This window comes from Toxotes jaculatrix, chromosome 2 (assembly GCF_017976425.1).
Source record: "Toxotes jaculatrix isolate fToxJac2 chromosome 2, fToxJac2.pri, whole genome shotgun sequence".
Taxonomy (NCBI): domain Eukaryota; kingdom Metazoa; phylum Chordata; class Actinopteri; family Toxotidae; genus Toxotes; species Toxotes jaculatrix.
In genome coordinates, this window is record NC_054395.1 from 25,929,763 (window position 1) to 25,944,263 (window position 14,501).

Here is a 14,501-nt window from a genome sequence, read left to right on the forward strand (position 1 = left end):
CTCTTCATGTCCAGCACTGAAAAGGCAAAAGTTAAAATTTAAGCTTTGAAAAAAAGAAAAACCAAAAATATCTTTCGTTATTGCTGATCAGCTTCTTCGGGGCTGTGGGTGTTGCTTGATCAGATTTCAGAGGCAGTGGCTGGCAACAAACAGCTGTCATCAGATTTTATTTTGATGCTTAACTTTGATTGGTGCTTGGAAATGCGTGACATCTCCTTTCTACAAATTGTGGTCTGCAAAATTCACACCACTGAAAAGCAAAAATCTGATACAGACACAGTCCCATTTCTCATAAGAAGAAGACTGAAAAATTACACTTTCAGGGCCTTTAAGATTTTATTTTTTCAGCAACTATTTTTATATGTTCATTAATCCTCTGTTATCAAGCACCAATTAATATATGTTGAGCTATATTCTTTGCCCTTGTCAGACCTGTGTTACTGCTACTGGAAAACATTTTATGAACCACATCTAGGCACTGATAAATCACAAAGCTGTCCAGATCTTAAATAAGAGACTCTGATTGTGTAACTGTGCTGTCCATTAACAAGCTGTCGGGCGGAAATTATGAACTGCAGCTCCAGGAAAGAGAGTGTTAAATCCACAAAGAGCCAATCTAACCAGTCAGGTATCAGCACGCTGCTGCTGCTGCTGGGAAATCAAATACAGAATCTGTATCTCAGAAACAGATTATGACGAGAAGACATCACCTTCCATTTGTGTCAGTGTTCAGATACTGTAGCTGGTGGTGGTGTGAGGTTTTGCAGTAATGCTGATTCATCGAACTCATCTTCCTCTTGTCGGCCATGCGTGCTGAACTTGTAGACCTTTCAGAAATTAAGGACGGCTTTCGTTTGTAACTTCTGACCTTTGAACTCTTCCTTATTTCACACCTGTCATCTCCGGAGGCAGGTGTCCGGTCTAGTGTGGTGCTTGCTTACTCCGCTGCACCTTACCTGTTCTCTGTCTCAGTTAAACTCGCACTGACAGACAAATACGGGGATAGTCACATGTGTACAATGCAATGTCTTTTTTTTTTAACCTTGCAGTCAGTTGTACTCTCTTATCTTTATGGTGGATTTCCGGCACATTTGTCACCCACATCCTGTGTCTTGACAGCCCACACAAGCTCCTATCCCTCTATCACATGCACCAGACACACTCCAAACCTGGCTACGCACGCTTTATGACGCCAGAACTTTCCCTATTTGAAAAAGCTTTCTGCTTCAGACGGGTTCAGTTTCTTGCGTGAGTACAACATTTGTGGTTGTCTGGTGTCTTTTTTTTTTTTTCCTGAGCACAAAAGTGTAAAAAAAAAAAAAAGTGTCGAGTACAAACATCCAACCAGTTCCTTATTTTTAACCAACAGGAACATCTGCACTGATCCATTAATTTGACCAGAGGCACTAACGGCCCTTCAGAGGCTGTGACGCACGCCATGCTTGAGAAATAGCATTCTGGTCTGAGCTGTTTCACCACAGAGGCTCGACTGTGTCCTACAGGCCCCTCTGCTTCCTCTTTTCAAAGCTCATATCTCATCACTGACAGACGGTACCAGGACTGGACCAACAAGCACTTCTTTTAATTCCAGCTGTGCCCTAATACTGCAAATCCATACACTTATGTTTTAGTGATTTCAGATGACTCTCGTGCTCATCTTGTCAGCTCATTCACTGAGGTACAAGACTTTTGACCCAGTGATCAGTGTGAAGTTGCATGCAAAGAGGCACAGCAGCTGTTATTTCCTGTGAAAAAAATAAATAAATAAAAGGGAATAAAGTAAGAGTGCTATATAAATGCAGCCCATTTCAGCATTTGTTTTTCATTGTGCTGTCTTGAGTGAGGAGTCTTTTTCTTTTTAGATCCTAGTACAGTAAGTGCTGTTGTTCATTATGTCTTTTTTTGGTGCATGCAAACTACTTCGCATCGTGGAAAAACAGCTCGAGAAGCAGAAGCTGACCTCAACGTGAAGTTCTTCCTCAAACCGAGTGCTGCACAGACACAACAAATTCACCACCTACTCTGCGAATCAACAGTGGTGTTTTTAGCAGTAAGATGAGACTCAAACATTTGCAACAGTATTATTGACCAGCCAACACCACCACCACCCACCCCCCGACCCTAACCTCCCACTGGGTTAATTGCTGAACACCCTCCTTGTTTGTGTCTCTGTTAAATGGCCCTTTCACGCATTGTTTTTAGCGTACCATCATCTTGACTGATTATCCCCCTCGTTATACATTCAGCTCCTTCTAAACCCGATCATCAGCGAGCTTGCGTAACAATCCCTTATGTCAGGGTCCTGTCCAAACCACCCCCTCCTGCTGCTTCTCCTTCTCACAACAGCCAGAGGAGAGCATGAAGACGAGGGCCCGGCTCAAACACATGGCCACATACCATCGCTCACCATCATCAATGCTCCTGAAGCATCTGTGAATGAGCGGCAAAGGACAAAAGGGATCAGCGCTGCAGAGCCAACGGAGAGAGTGACCACCATGACCTCATGGGTCAGCTGGGAGCCAGGAATGAAAAGACTCCAGGCAACCCCCGCCCAACACACACACACACACACACACACACACACACACACTCAGCTAACTTATGGACAACTGAAGCTGCCATGGGAATATGGGAGCGTGGAGGAGGAGGAATCAGCATTCGTCTGCAGGAGCTGAAAGAAAGCGGTTGTGTTTGGAATTTTGGGTCATGCCTTTCTCCGCACATTCCTCGCTCTTCTCCCGACAATAAACAGCGTCAGAGCCGATACAACAGCCTCCATTCTGGATACCTCGCACCGCAAAAAGGCTCAAACCATCCGAAACCACACAGTAACCTCCGAAACTTGGCCGATAACATTCTCAACCGGGGGAAAAGTTGAAGGATTACTAAATTTAACCGTACCACGCGGAAAAGGTCGCATCTCAGCTGGAGAATTACAAACAGACTGTGTGTACAATCGAGGTCTGAGGACTAATTCAAGTGTGGGAGCTACAATTCCCACAGACAGTTGTGGCTTCTGGAACAAAACAGCCTTTCTCGCAAGTTCTGCACAAAATAATCCTCCATATTTTATTTTTAGGAACCGTGACTGAGGCGGAAAAAAATAAAACAAGATCAATCTGAATCGTCTAAAGCAGATATCAAACTTACAAAACGTTGTGTTGCACAATCGCATTCATAACAGGGCATTTATTCAGCTGTCAAAATAAAAGTCTTGCATGCAGTTAAAAAAAAACAAAAAATGCTTCATTCTGTACATAAACCAAACATTTTAAAATAAATAAATAACTTAAAAGAACGAGACAAAAAGAAAACAAAAGTTATGTACAGCTGTGAAACACTGAAAGCTACTGAATGTAGCCAAATGTTCATTGGTCTACTCATTCAAACAAGGAGAGGTGCAGCTGGAGAGTCTTTACACTTTGGTCTCAGTTTCTTCACTCTTTAGTGCCTGCTCTGTTTTCTTTGGCAGTTTAGTTTGACAGTCACTGTCTGGTCTCTGTGAAGGTCAGGTGAACAGCTCCGTTTGCTGCTCACAGTTTGCTCTCCTCCTCCTCCAGTGGTCGGTTCAGACCGGGGATGAATTTGAGGAGGCGCCTGCGGAAGCTTTTCTGTTTGGGCTTCCTCTGCAGTGTGTTGAATCCTCCCTGCTTCTCGCCGGAGGCGGACGACGACGACGTAGATCCTCTCATGTAGCTGCGTGTGCTGGCGCTGCGGGTCAGCTGCGTTTTGGCCGTTGTGAAGAGCTCGCTGGCCGGTCGGAGACGATGCCTCTGCGACGACTGCTGCTCTTTCTTTTTGTCCGCACTGCTGTTGTCTGAGTCCACGCTGCCGTCCGCTTGGTACAGGCAGGTCTGGTACAGAGGGTCGTCCTCAGTGGCAGTGCTGAGAAAGCTGGCGCTGCTGCTGGTGCTGCCGGTGCCGCGCAGGGCTCTCTGGAAAGCGGGGCTGTGAGCGCCAAGGCTGCCGTACACACCTGCTGACTCCAGTGACTCGTACACTGCAGCATCACTCATCACTATGCCTGCAGGAAGGAAGGGCAGAGTTACAATAGTGGACTACCACAAATTTGACTAAGTTGTATCACTGCATGCACACAAGCACACAGGAAACTGTTCAAACTGGTACAGAGCACAGGTCATTTCTTGGTTGTAGAACGTGTATTTTTTTAAATATTTGTGATTGTATGATGTTTGTTTTGTCTGCTGTGAATGCACATTTCCTCCCCCTACACTGAAAAATACACACACAAAAAAAAATATTCAAAGCAGATGACTGCAAGATTTGAAATCTGGACATTTTGACATGTTCTAATACTTTTATTGTTTGTATTTTATACATCTACAGGCACGTAAAAGAGGTGTGAACAGAGAGTGGATTAACCTGCTGAAATAAACTGAACTGAACTGCTAAGACATAATATTCCTGATGACCTACCGTGAACAAGCCTCTGCTCCTGCACCATCAACGACCGATATTCATCCCATTTCTCGTGAAGAGTTTGCTAAAAAGGAAGAGAGGTTTATGTTAAATGATTACACAACACAAAATACAAAACAACAGCAAACAGTGTAGATACAATGTTGAACAGCTCGTGAACAAGGACTTAAACCCTGAAGCAACTCACTAAAATTTAAAAACAAACACGCTCAAAGGTAAGACGTGCAATGTGTCAGGAGTTTTGAGCTAATTCATAACAGAGATCTGGTGAGCTAGCCCCAAACCGCAGGTGTACTGACCAAAAAATTTAACTAAATCGCTTATTGCGTCAAAGGGAAATATTTGCAGAAATGATAACAGTAGGTGTGAAACAGAAAAACTCCACTGACAAATAATAGGAGTCAGGGGAAGAGGATTAGAAGTGAGAGGGTGTTCCCAAATACCACAGCAAACAGACACACAAACTACTAGGAATACGACTGTATTCATAGTTGTCATGGTCCTTTTTCAGTCACTGTTTTTGTTTTGTGTCTATCTCAACGTAAATGAGTCCATAACAACATCATATTTGGTCAGGAATCGACATCTACCAACATTTTCATCTGACGCACGTCCAGTGTGGCAGCAGGTTAATCTTTAAACTGCCGGATCAGTGGCTCAGAGAGCGGCTGTGCTGCAGCAGATTAGAGCGGGACAGCTGCTGTAATCTTGGGGGAAAAGCTCGATCACTCGAGCCACTTCACAGGCTTTTTTTCACAGCCACGAGTTAAGAATGTCTGCAGCGACCAGTGAGCCTGCTGGAGAAACTGCTGATGCAACAGGTGCTGCTGCTGCTGGGGAGACAGGTGTGGAGGGAGGGGGAGGTGGTGTCTATATCGAGCATGTTAACAATGTGTGTGTGTGGCTGCTGAACACACAAGCAGGCTGACTGACTGCTGACCAACAGTGAAAAACGGCTGTGGTGTCACTAAAAAAGAAAAACCCACCTTCAGATACTGCAGCCGGGCCTCCAGCTCGGCTTTTCGGATTGAGTCACTGTAAACCGTCTCCAGCCTGTGAGTGAAAAACCAGAAGGCGATACAGCTAATAAGCGTAACAGGAAGCACTTATAAAAACTACAAGGGCAGAAATAACTCCACCATATAAAAGACTCCTTTCATAAGACGGTGGCGGGAATGAGTCTGGTGTCAAACAGTTTATAAAGAAGAGCAACATATACAGTTTCCACGTCAGTGCTGCGAGTCCTTTGAATCACACGAGTCTGGGGCTGACTTATACAGCTTGTTTTCACTGTAATAGTTTATATGGACTCAAGTTGTAAGTGTAATTTGGTGATGTCGGTCTGTAAAATCCGGGCCTGCCCTGCCACTCTGATGCGGTTCACCTCATGTCTTTTGCAGCAGCTCTCAAAGTTTACAGACGGGGCCTCGCTAACTGTCCTTTTAATCTTTTACAAGCAGGGAAGGAGGGTGAGGAAGAGAGTGTGGTTCAAATTAAACACCCACTCAGCAAACTGACAGATACTGAACCCTAAAAAAAAGATTTTTTTAATTCCTTCATTTTCTCAAACTCCGTCGGACAGACTCTGCTAATTATTTTCTTAACTACTTAATTAATTGCTTTGTCTATAAAATGTCAAAAAATACAAAAAAAATTATCCCCGCAATTCATAAAATTTACCTTCTGTTCAACCAATAATCAAAACCCAAAGATATTTAAGCTGGAAGTTGAAACTTTTACCATTAACAACAGTGGGGAAACTTATAGCCAAACTTGAGTTTTATTGAAAGAACAACCCCCTCATCTCTCTCTCATGTTACTCTCCTATGCACACTGACCGTGAGCAAAACAGACTCTGAGACGTCTGTCTTGTAATTTACATGTCATGTTGCCCTCTGAATAAATCTTGAGCACTGCTAGCCTTGTTGGCATCAGAGAACTCTTATTGGTTTTTGTTCCCACATGACTTTGGTTCTTTCAGCTTTAGAGGCTCTTCGCCGCTTGATATGGCTTCACGCCTCCCAGGTTGAGAACCACCGAGTTGAACAGTTACTCGATTATCAAAACTCCTGTTATTTCACATGTCGCTGTTTTCTCTGAGTCTGCGTACCTGAGTGAGTTGCCGCAGGCCCTGATGAGCTGAACGATCTCTTTGTGCCGAAATCCCTCCACGGAGGCCTCGTTCACACTTGCGATGGTGTCCCCTGCACGCACACAAAAAGACAACATGTGTGTTAACCAGCAGCCGTCCGGTCAGGATGCACTTCGGTTCTCTGTGGCTTCAATTACTGCGAGCTGCAGCCAACTGAGGCTTGTTTGATTCTAAATGAAACCTCGATGAAACCACATGTGCAACGCAAATGTGGACCGCCATGCATGTGCAGTCGTGGCATACGGCTCATCACTGAACTGCCTTCACCTTATGTGAAAAGAGGCCGTTTATTTCAGTGTGTTTAAGTCATAAAGCAGGGCCGCAACCAACAATTATTAATCATCAATAAATCTGACAATTGTTTCCTCAATAATTTGCTTATAAAACATGAGAAAACTGTGGAAAATGCCGAGGAAAATGAGGAAAACCAGCAAGTTCTCACATTTGGCAACGTGGAACCGCCACATATTTGCCTGAAAAACGAATTCAACAATTCATACATGATCAAAATAGTTGACAATAAATTTTGTTCCGATCGACTTATCATTGCAGCTTTACCACACAGTATTTGTTTGTGTATCTATAACAGTCACAAAGTTCCACTTCAGCAGTGGCATTAGTCGTGCTGTGGGCCCTCATGCGTGACAGTGACCTTTGTGAGGCTTCAGGCACAAATAGGCACAAAGCCTATTTTCCTCTTTCAAAAATTACGCCCAATCTGCTTCATACGATGAAGTCATTGTGTTCGCACCAAGACACGGGGAACAATAGAACGGGTATGTGAGGAATGTAGGAAGTGAAACTGAAGTGACACACGCAGGTCGGATGAGGGAAGGAGGTGGCGGCGTTTTTTTTTTTTTGACACTCTGACTGAGACGTGAGGCTGAGAGCAGCCAGCTTGTGACTGAGCGGTCACGAGTTTGAAAACCAGAGACAATTTATGGAAGCAAAGTTGAAGAGCGCTGAAGCATGACACCGCGCAGAGTGAGAAAATATTTTCTTGTCTGTGTTTCCACGTTAAAAATCACTGATCATCTCCTGATTGAGACATAACTGTCCATCCTGCTTTATTAACGCACTGCGTCTATCTTTGAGGGAATTTTAAAAATCAGGGACCAAAAAAGGAAGCAGTTAAAGCTTGATAAACAAAAATAACACTTCCGTTAAAACTGGCATTTGAGAGGTTGTCTTTGCTTTACTCTATCTGGCACTCTGGTGAGAGGAGCTGGCAAGTGCGTGTTGGCTGAAATAGCCGCTCACTAAGTTGTTTGTTGACTGGAAAATGAGTAGGCGCTCAGTCATATTTGTAGTTCCCTAAACAGCCGGCTGAAACTCATGGGTGGTTTTGTTGACGTACGGTGCAGAAGTGTCAGCTGGCAAACAGAAAAAAAAAAAAAAAAATGGGATGAAGTGAACAAAAACCTCCTGTCACGCTCACTTCCCCACGTGTCTATTTCAAGTATTTTCCAGGTTATTTCAGGCTTAGATACAGCTTGAATAAAAAGGAGAAACACAAACTCACCGACTTTAAGTCCTGCCTGCTGGGCTGGGCTGTCGCTGTGCACCTTACACACAAACGTGCACATCTCCACCGAGTTTTGGTCCTGATGGTGGAGGCCGTACGTCTGAAAGAGAGAGGACGAGAAACTCTGAAGAAAAGAGAATGAAAAAGCTTTACAAATACTTCCTTTCCTTCCTTATTCATGATGTAAAGGAACTGTCTTACAAAATGTGTCTGATGTCAACTGTTTAGAAATAATGTGGCCCTGCAACGTAACACCGACAAACCACTGAACGACATGCTGAGGAAGCCATCAAGACGAGCAATGCAGGAAATCAGATCGTATCAGCGAACATGCCGAGACGCGGCACAAGCATGAAAAGTTAGAGGTTTGTTTATCTTCTCTGATTAAACAACAAAAAAAAATCATCCAACATAAAAGTGACAGTGAAATCAGCCACTTCATGAAGCTGCTGCTCTCACAGGCCACACAATGAAACAGAAGGCCCAGAGCTGTTGTTGTAACTGTTTGAAATCTTTCATGAAAGAATCTGTACCTAAAATATAAGGAGAGTTTATATAAGAGGATTGCAACAAACAATTTATTTCCTTTTTGATTAATCGATTTAATTAATCGATTAATAATTTGGTCTTCAAATGTCTTGATTTTAACCAATTTGACTAACGGCCCAAACCCCAAAGATACTGTCTGTTCATAATAACATTAAAAAAAGAAAAAGATAACAGATAAAAATGTTTTGTTGTCATAGAAACAGTATTTGTTACTTCCAAATGTATTTGCTTCCTGGTTTCAGTCGGCGCTGCCTCTCTGCAGAGGGTCACAGATAAAGTTCCCCTTGTCACACGACTGTCTGTCAGTCAACACGCTGCTGCTGAGTGCGTCTGAGACTCAGCAAACAGAATGAGAGACAGACAAAACCAGGAGCGTCCCGTAAAACGAGACACAACTTATCAAGCTTTTCCATCTGTAACAGTCAAGTGTAAAAACACGAATCCAACTTGGATGAATTTGTCTTATGGAAATATGCGATGATTCAGATCTGCCTGCGTCTGAGTGTGCTGCCGGTTCGGCGTGAGCTTCCTACTCAACAGCCTGAAAGATAAACATTAAGCCATGCAAATGTCGTTGAAACGCAAATATCACATTTACATGCTGACTCCTCGGGTCACAACATCAGTTTCAACGTGACAGACGCTGAGGGAGGAAAAGCAACACGAAAACACGAGACTCCGAACTCATCTCAGTTTTTTTGTGTCGGCCGTCAAACTGGCCCTCATGACCTCACTTCCTTCTGGCCAGAGGCAGGCAGGAAGGGTGGGAACCTCTAACAAAACCATAAATAGAAAATGTCTTTTCCAAGATGCAAAGTTTCACTTCCAGAAACTTGAACTGATGACCAAAGCTTTATAATATCTACATTATTGCAAAGAGACTCAGATTCAAACAAGCCAAATTAGCATTTAATCATTGCCTTAAAAACTATTTAGGGAATGGGGCCTGTGTGACAGAGCCGACATTGTGAGGCAACGCTTCAGGGAGAAATGAGTAGGGTGAGAGAGATCAGAGAGATATTGAGGTCAAATGTGCAAAGCCTCTGCCTCTGGGATGAGAGTAAAGCAGGTATTACAAGGAAAGCGTGTGAGTAAACCACACGGCTTAAAATACAGATGCTGGGAGAGAGAAAAAAAAAAAGAGAAAACATCTCCTCTTCTCTCGAGTCATGGGACTAACATCAACGAGCTATTTGACTGATGCGTGACCTTTCACCCCCGCCGGGGCAGGCAAGTGCTCGGATTAAGAGATTTACACGACAAGATGTACATCCCTCAGTCACTCAAGTTTGATCCGTTGACAGAGATGCGGCTGATCAGAGAAATCTCGTTAAATGGCACTCACAGGGTTCAGAAATCCCCCCCCCCCGCCCATATTTCAGTGTTAATCCTCTTACCTGGATCTCAAAACCAAACGTCTCCTCTTCCTTTTTCTCCAGAACCACCACCTTCCTGGGAATAGAAAGAGATTTAAAAACATTTTTTTAGTTGAACTAACTCTTTTCTGTCACAGCTTGTTTTATATCCTGTAAAATTCATGTGAGCTATGTAACTAAACCTCTGAGGATTTTTTCCATAACCTCTGCAGAGAGAAAAACTTTCTGCGACGATTTGCTGAATAATCGATCAGGTCATTCAACAGAAAAAAAATATTTAGATAATGTATTAAGGGCTGCAACTAATGATTATTTCATTATCAATTAATCTGATGATTTATTTGATCAATTATTTGTTTAGTCACTCACAAGATCCAAGGTGTCTTCAAATACCTTGTTTTGTCCGACCAACAGACTTAAACCTCAAAATATTCAGTTTAATGACAGAAGACTAAGAAAAGCAAATACTCACACCTGAGAAGAACGTGGGAGATTAATTTTTTGACTAATTGCTGCAGGTCTAAATCGATTAATTCATCTTTCAAGTAAAAAGGCCAAATATTTGATGACTTCTGGCTCTCAAATGTGAGAATTTGCTGCTTTTCTCTGTCTTTGTCATTAGAGAATTAAAGCTAAAAAAATAAGGAATTTTACAGCTGATCCATCACAGTTTTGACTAAGGGCAACACTATTTAAAGACTAAGAATCATTAAAAAAAGGATTATTTTTGTCAATAAAATGCTAAATGCAAGACCAATATTTTAGTAAGTAAACAAGATTTTTATATCCAACTCTGGATTCCTCTCTTCCATGTGTGTCCTAATCTAAATTGCATAATAAGGTATATCTGTGAGCTGCACAGGACGTCTTCTGTGTCCAGCAGCATCTGGACGTCACAGACAAAGGTACAGTACAAGGATCTGCCAGACTGAGACGTCAGCACAAGCTCTCTCATGCAGAGGCAGCACATGCATGAATATTCATGACAAACCTCGAGAATATCATACATAACAATGTCTGACATCACTAAAGGTCGATGTTTGAATGAAGGTCTGTTACTCTGAGATGAAGCTGCTCACTTGAGATCACTTTTTCAAGATGTGTATAAGGATGGAAGAAGAAGGAGAGAGAGAGAGAGAGAGAGAGAGAGAGAGAGAGAGAGAGAGAGAGAGGGAGGGAAAAAAAAGAATGAAGTTCGAGGATAAATGTCAGTGACTGATGAAGGGAGATTTTACCTTTGTGGTTCTGGTGACTGTGTTAGGGGTTTCCACTTCTGCAGTCCACCGCCCTACAGCGAGACAAGGAAACGAGATGTGGAGCGTGTCAAACACCTGAGTTAGGTTAATGCATGATCACTCATGAGGGTAATCCCCCATCATTTCCTGGACACACCTACTACGCACATCAGCGCATCAAACGGTCCATCGAGCGCTGAAGCTCCACACGTGCGCCGTGTTTGTATTTCTAAGTGCACTGGGCCACTATGCCGGCACAGGCACATTGGCACAGAAACCAGAAATACATGTTTATCTGCTTTTTGTTTACACCAAGCAGCAACAGCATCGGAGGAAGACCTCAGAGCGCCTATTTTTAACTTTAATTCCAAACCAACTCAGCTACCTTCAGGCACTCTAACTGTTGGACCATCTGATATTTTAAACCATCTAAAGCAGTTTGTACAAATTCCAGCCCATTAAAGAAACAAATAAGACACAGCGGTGAACACTTTGGCCACAATAAAAGCATTGAGTGAAAACCCAAGTCAACAGCAGGTCAGGGCCCTGCCCTACCTGACTGTGTAAATAAGGAAAGTATCTGTCCAGAAGGCTCCACTAAATCACTTACAGTCAATCCACCTCTGTTCCAACTCAATCATTTTCAAATGCTGCTCCTATGAAAGGCTGCTTTGTGCTTCAGCCTCTCTGGGTAGTAAAATGTTGCTTTCTTTATGTCCCAACACTTACAGAATTGTCCCGTGCCCGTCTCAATGAGTGCATTTATTCCCAAATAACCACAGAGACCAACAGGGGTGGCTTGAGCTGGATCTCCATCCCTGTGTGAGCACAATGCGCTGTTGTAGCCCCCCCCCCCCCCCCCCCCCCCCCACCAAACTTCAGCTACTGAACACTTGCAGTATGTACGTTTGAGGAACTGTGCCTCTCTTTACAGTACACTGCTGACATGTCTGTTTTAAACTAATCTCCAACTGGGATGTCCAAGTTTTGCCAGAAACTCTTTTTAAAAACAATTTAGCTTCATGAGAGACACAGGAACAAGGAAAATGGGTTGATTTACCCACTAGCCATGCAAACCTTTAACCTGCATTATGCAACATTGACTGAAGAGGAGAGAGGGTGGCTGTCAGTCCTGGGAACCACTCTTCAATTATGCCTCAACTAGGCTATCCAGGCTTAAATGTTGTTATTGAGTTAAGAAGATCCGGGCTAAAATGACTGATTTGATTATCGTTAATGAAGTAATCTTCAGAGCACTCTTATTATGACATAAAGACAACATGTGCAGAGTAAAGAGCCAAAACAATTTCAATCAAAAAGCAGATTAAAATGTCCTATATGTCCATTTTCCAGCAGAGTGAGCTCAGTAGTCAGTTGACTTAAATAATTTACCTATGATTTATTAACAAAGTCCAATTTGCAAGTAACTGGTCGGCTCCAGTCTGCGCTTATGATTAAAATGCATTTCATAAACTTTAGAGGAATATTTCTGATTCTCAGTGATTTGCTTCTCCAGTCAAACCATCATCACTTTAATCTGTAAAACTCCGCCAATGCAGGACTGGACCCTGGTGTACCTGACACAGCGTAAATCTGATTCAGTGTTTGGGTGGTCCACGCTTGCCCCTGGATGGGCTACTACTGTTTGCTTTCAGTGAGATGCCCTCTGCAGATAAACTGTGAACTGTTTTCAACAGATGAGTCCCAAACATTTTCAGATCAATACACTGAAAACACCACACATCTGAGTAGAATTTATCCTGAAAAAAAATAAATTCATATAATGAAGATTTGTGCTGTGTTGGATATGAGCTGATAAACTGTTCATGGCCATTCTTACAGTGCAGGGATGGGTCTGGGCATGAAGGCAAACACGAAGACTGACTAAACGTGACATTAAACTAATCCTAAGTGCCCAGTATGAACAGGTACAGCTTCAAAAGTCAAACACATAAAATAACTATTAAGGTGATTAGCCAGAAAACATTATTAGCTTCAGTCTGTAGGACCCAGTGAATGAGGACACAAGCTGGAAATAAAATAAACTGATAAACTGTAGTTGCAGGTAAATTAAAAATCATGAACTAAAGGCACGAAGTATTAAAAGTGACTTTTTTTTTTTTTTTTTTTTTTTTTACCTTTTTGAAGTTTCTGGGCAGCGTCCCACCGGAATAAGCCAGAGTCTTGTAGTTGTAAACCTCGGACGAGTTGGTCGGTAAGTCCATAGTCCTGCAGCTGTCTGACTTTGACGAAGGGAAATAAATGTCGTTGTCTTGGGATGCGGGTCCAGTCTCTGGCCCGCTGGAGTTCACTTTTTTGAGCCTCCTGAAAGTCATGTTGAGCTCATGTGCGGGGCTGAAGAGTTGTTGCAAACACAATTAAAAATTAGAAAATTAAAAAAATAACAATGGTAAAAGTGTCTCGTCGTCCTCCAGCAGAGATTGAAACCAGCCGAGGGAGATGCTGACCGAGTTGTGAGTCTCAACGTGGAGCCACCTACAATTTCCCCTCAATGTTTCTTGTGAATAAACTGGAGGCGGGGACTTTGTTGTGAAGGGCACAGATGAACTCCAATAGGGACGCTGACGTGCGTCCTCTGTGCTGCCTTCAAGTGCGCCTGGGACATTTTTGTGGCTCGTGAACGCAGCAAACGGCAGTGGCTTTGTTTTAGAAACTAGCATTTGAATCGAGAGGAACCAATAACGTTTAAGGAGGTTTGTGTGAAAGGATATTGCATAACTTATATTCATGTGAAAAATATATCAGTAAACATAAAGACTTTTTTTCCTTTTTGATAATTTAGGCTGTTGTGAAACATATGTCTTGTTTTTATTTGTTTTCAAAAAATAAAAACTAACAATTCAATAAGGGTTTTAGCTATGACTGTATAAAACTTCTTTGTCTGCCAGGGAAGTGTCATACTCATAAATCAAGAACAACTAATAGTGTGTTAGTTGGTTTAGACTTTTTTTTATTCCAACTGATTTGGAGAACCTTTACTTGTTTAAACTTCATCAATGCAAGACAAAGAATTATAAAAAGCAGAGTTTTTTTTTATGTCTTACATGTCCTGGCGTGACTTCGCTGAAATTGAGCTGTCCAGTGGCACATATGTGACATAGCATTTAAAATTGGTGGCTTACTTCATATGCAAACAGCTGTGTAGATACCTCTGACCAACAGCTGTTGGCAAAGTCTCCAAACATATGCGATCAAGTCAGTTG

General features: G+C 42.6%; 1 protein-coding gene across 1 annotated transcript; it reads right to left on the bottom strand.

The window, feature by feature from the left end:
• Nucleotides 1-3,039: 3,039 nt before the first annotated feature.
• tamalin (trafficking regulator and scaffold protein tamalin) lies at nucleotides 3,040-13,773 on the bottom strand. Its single transcript, XM_041050663.1, has 8 exons — nucleotides 13,416-13,773; nucleotides 11,278-11,330; nucleotides 10,064-10,118; nucleotides 8,115-8,217; nucleotides 6,551-6,644; nucleotides 5,427-5,493; nucleotides 4,438-4,504; nucleotides 3,040-4,024 (listed from the first exon to the last, which is right to left on the bottom strand). Exons 1-8 carry the CDS (start codon nucleotides 13,611-13,613, stop codon nucleotides 3,534-3,536), a joined length of 1,128 nt encoding a protein of 375 aa, XP_040906597.1. The 5' UTR covers nucleotides 13,614-13,773; the 3' UTR covers nucleotides 3,040-3,533.
• Nucleotides 13,774-14,501: the final 728 nt, after the last annotated feature.

Bases quoted from the DNA above. Each gene is read 5' to 3' on its own strand.
- tamalin (XM_041050663.1), bottom strand. From the start codon at position 13,613: ATGACTTTCAGGAGGCTCAAAAAAGTGAACTCCAGCGGGCCAGAGACT. The intron at 6,645-8,114 runs GTGAGTTTGTGT...GTGTGCGTGCAG, and splicing joins GCAGGCAGGACTTAAAGTCG to GGGACACCATCGCAAGTGTG. The intron at 5,494-6,550 runs GTACGCAGACTC...TTTCACTCACAG, and splicing joins GCCTGCGGCAACTCACTCAG to GCTGGAGACGGTTTACAGTG.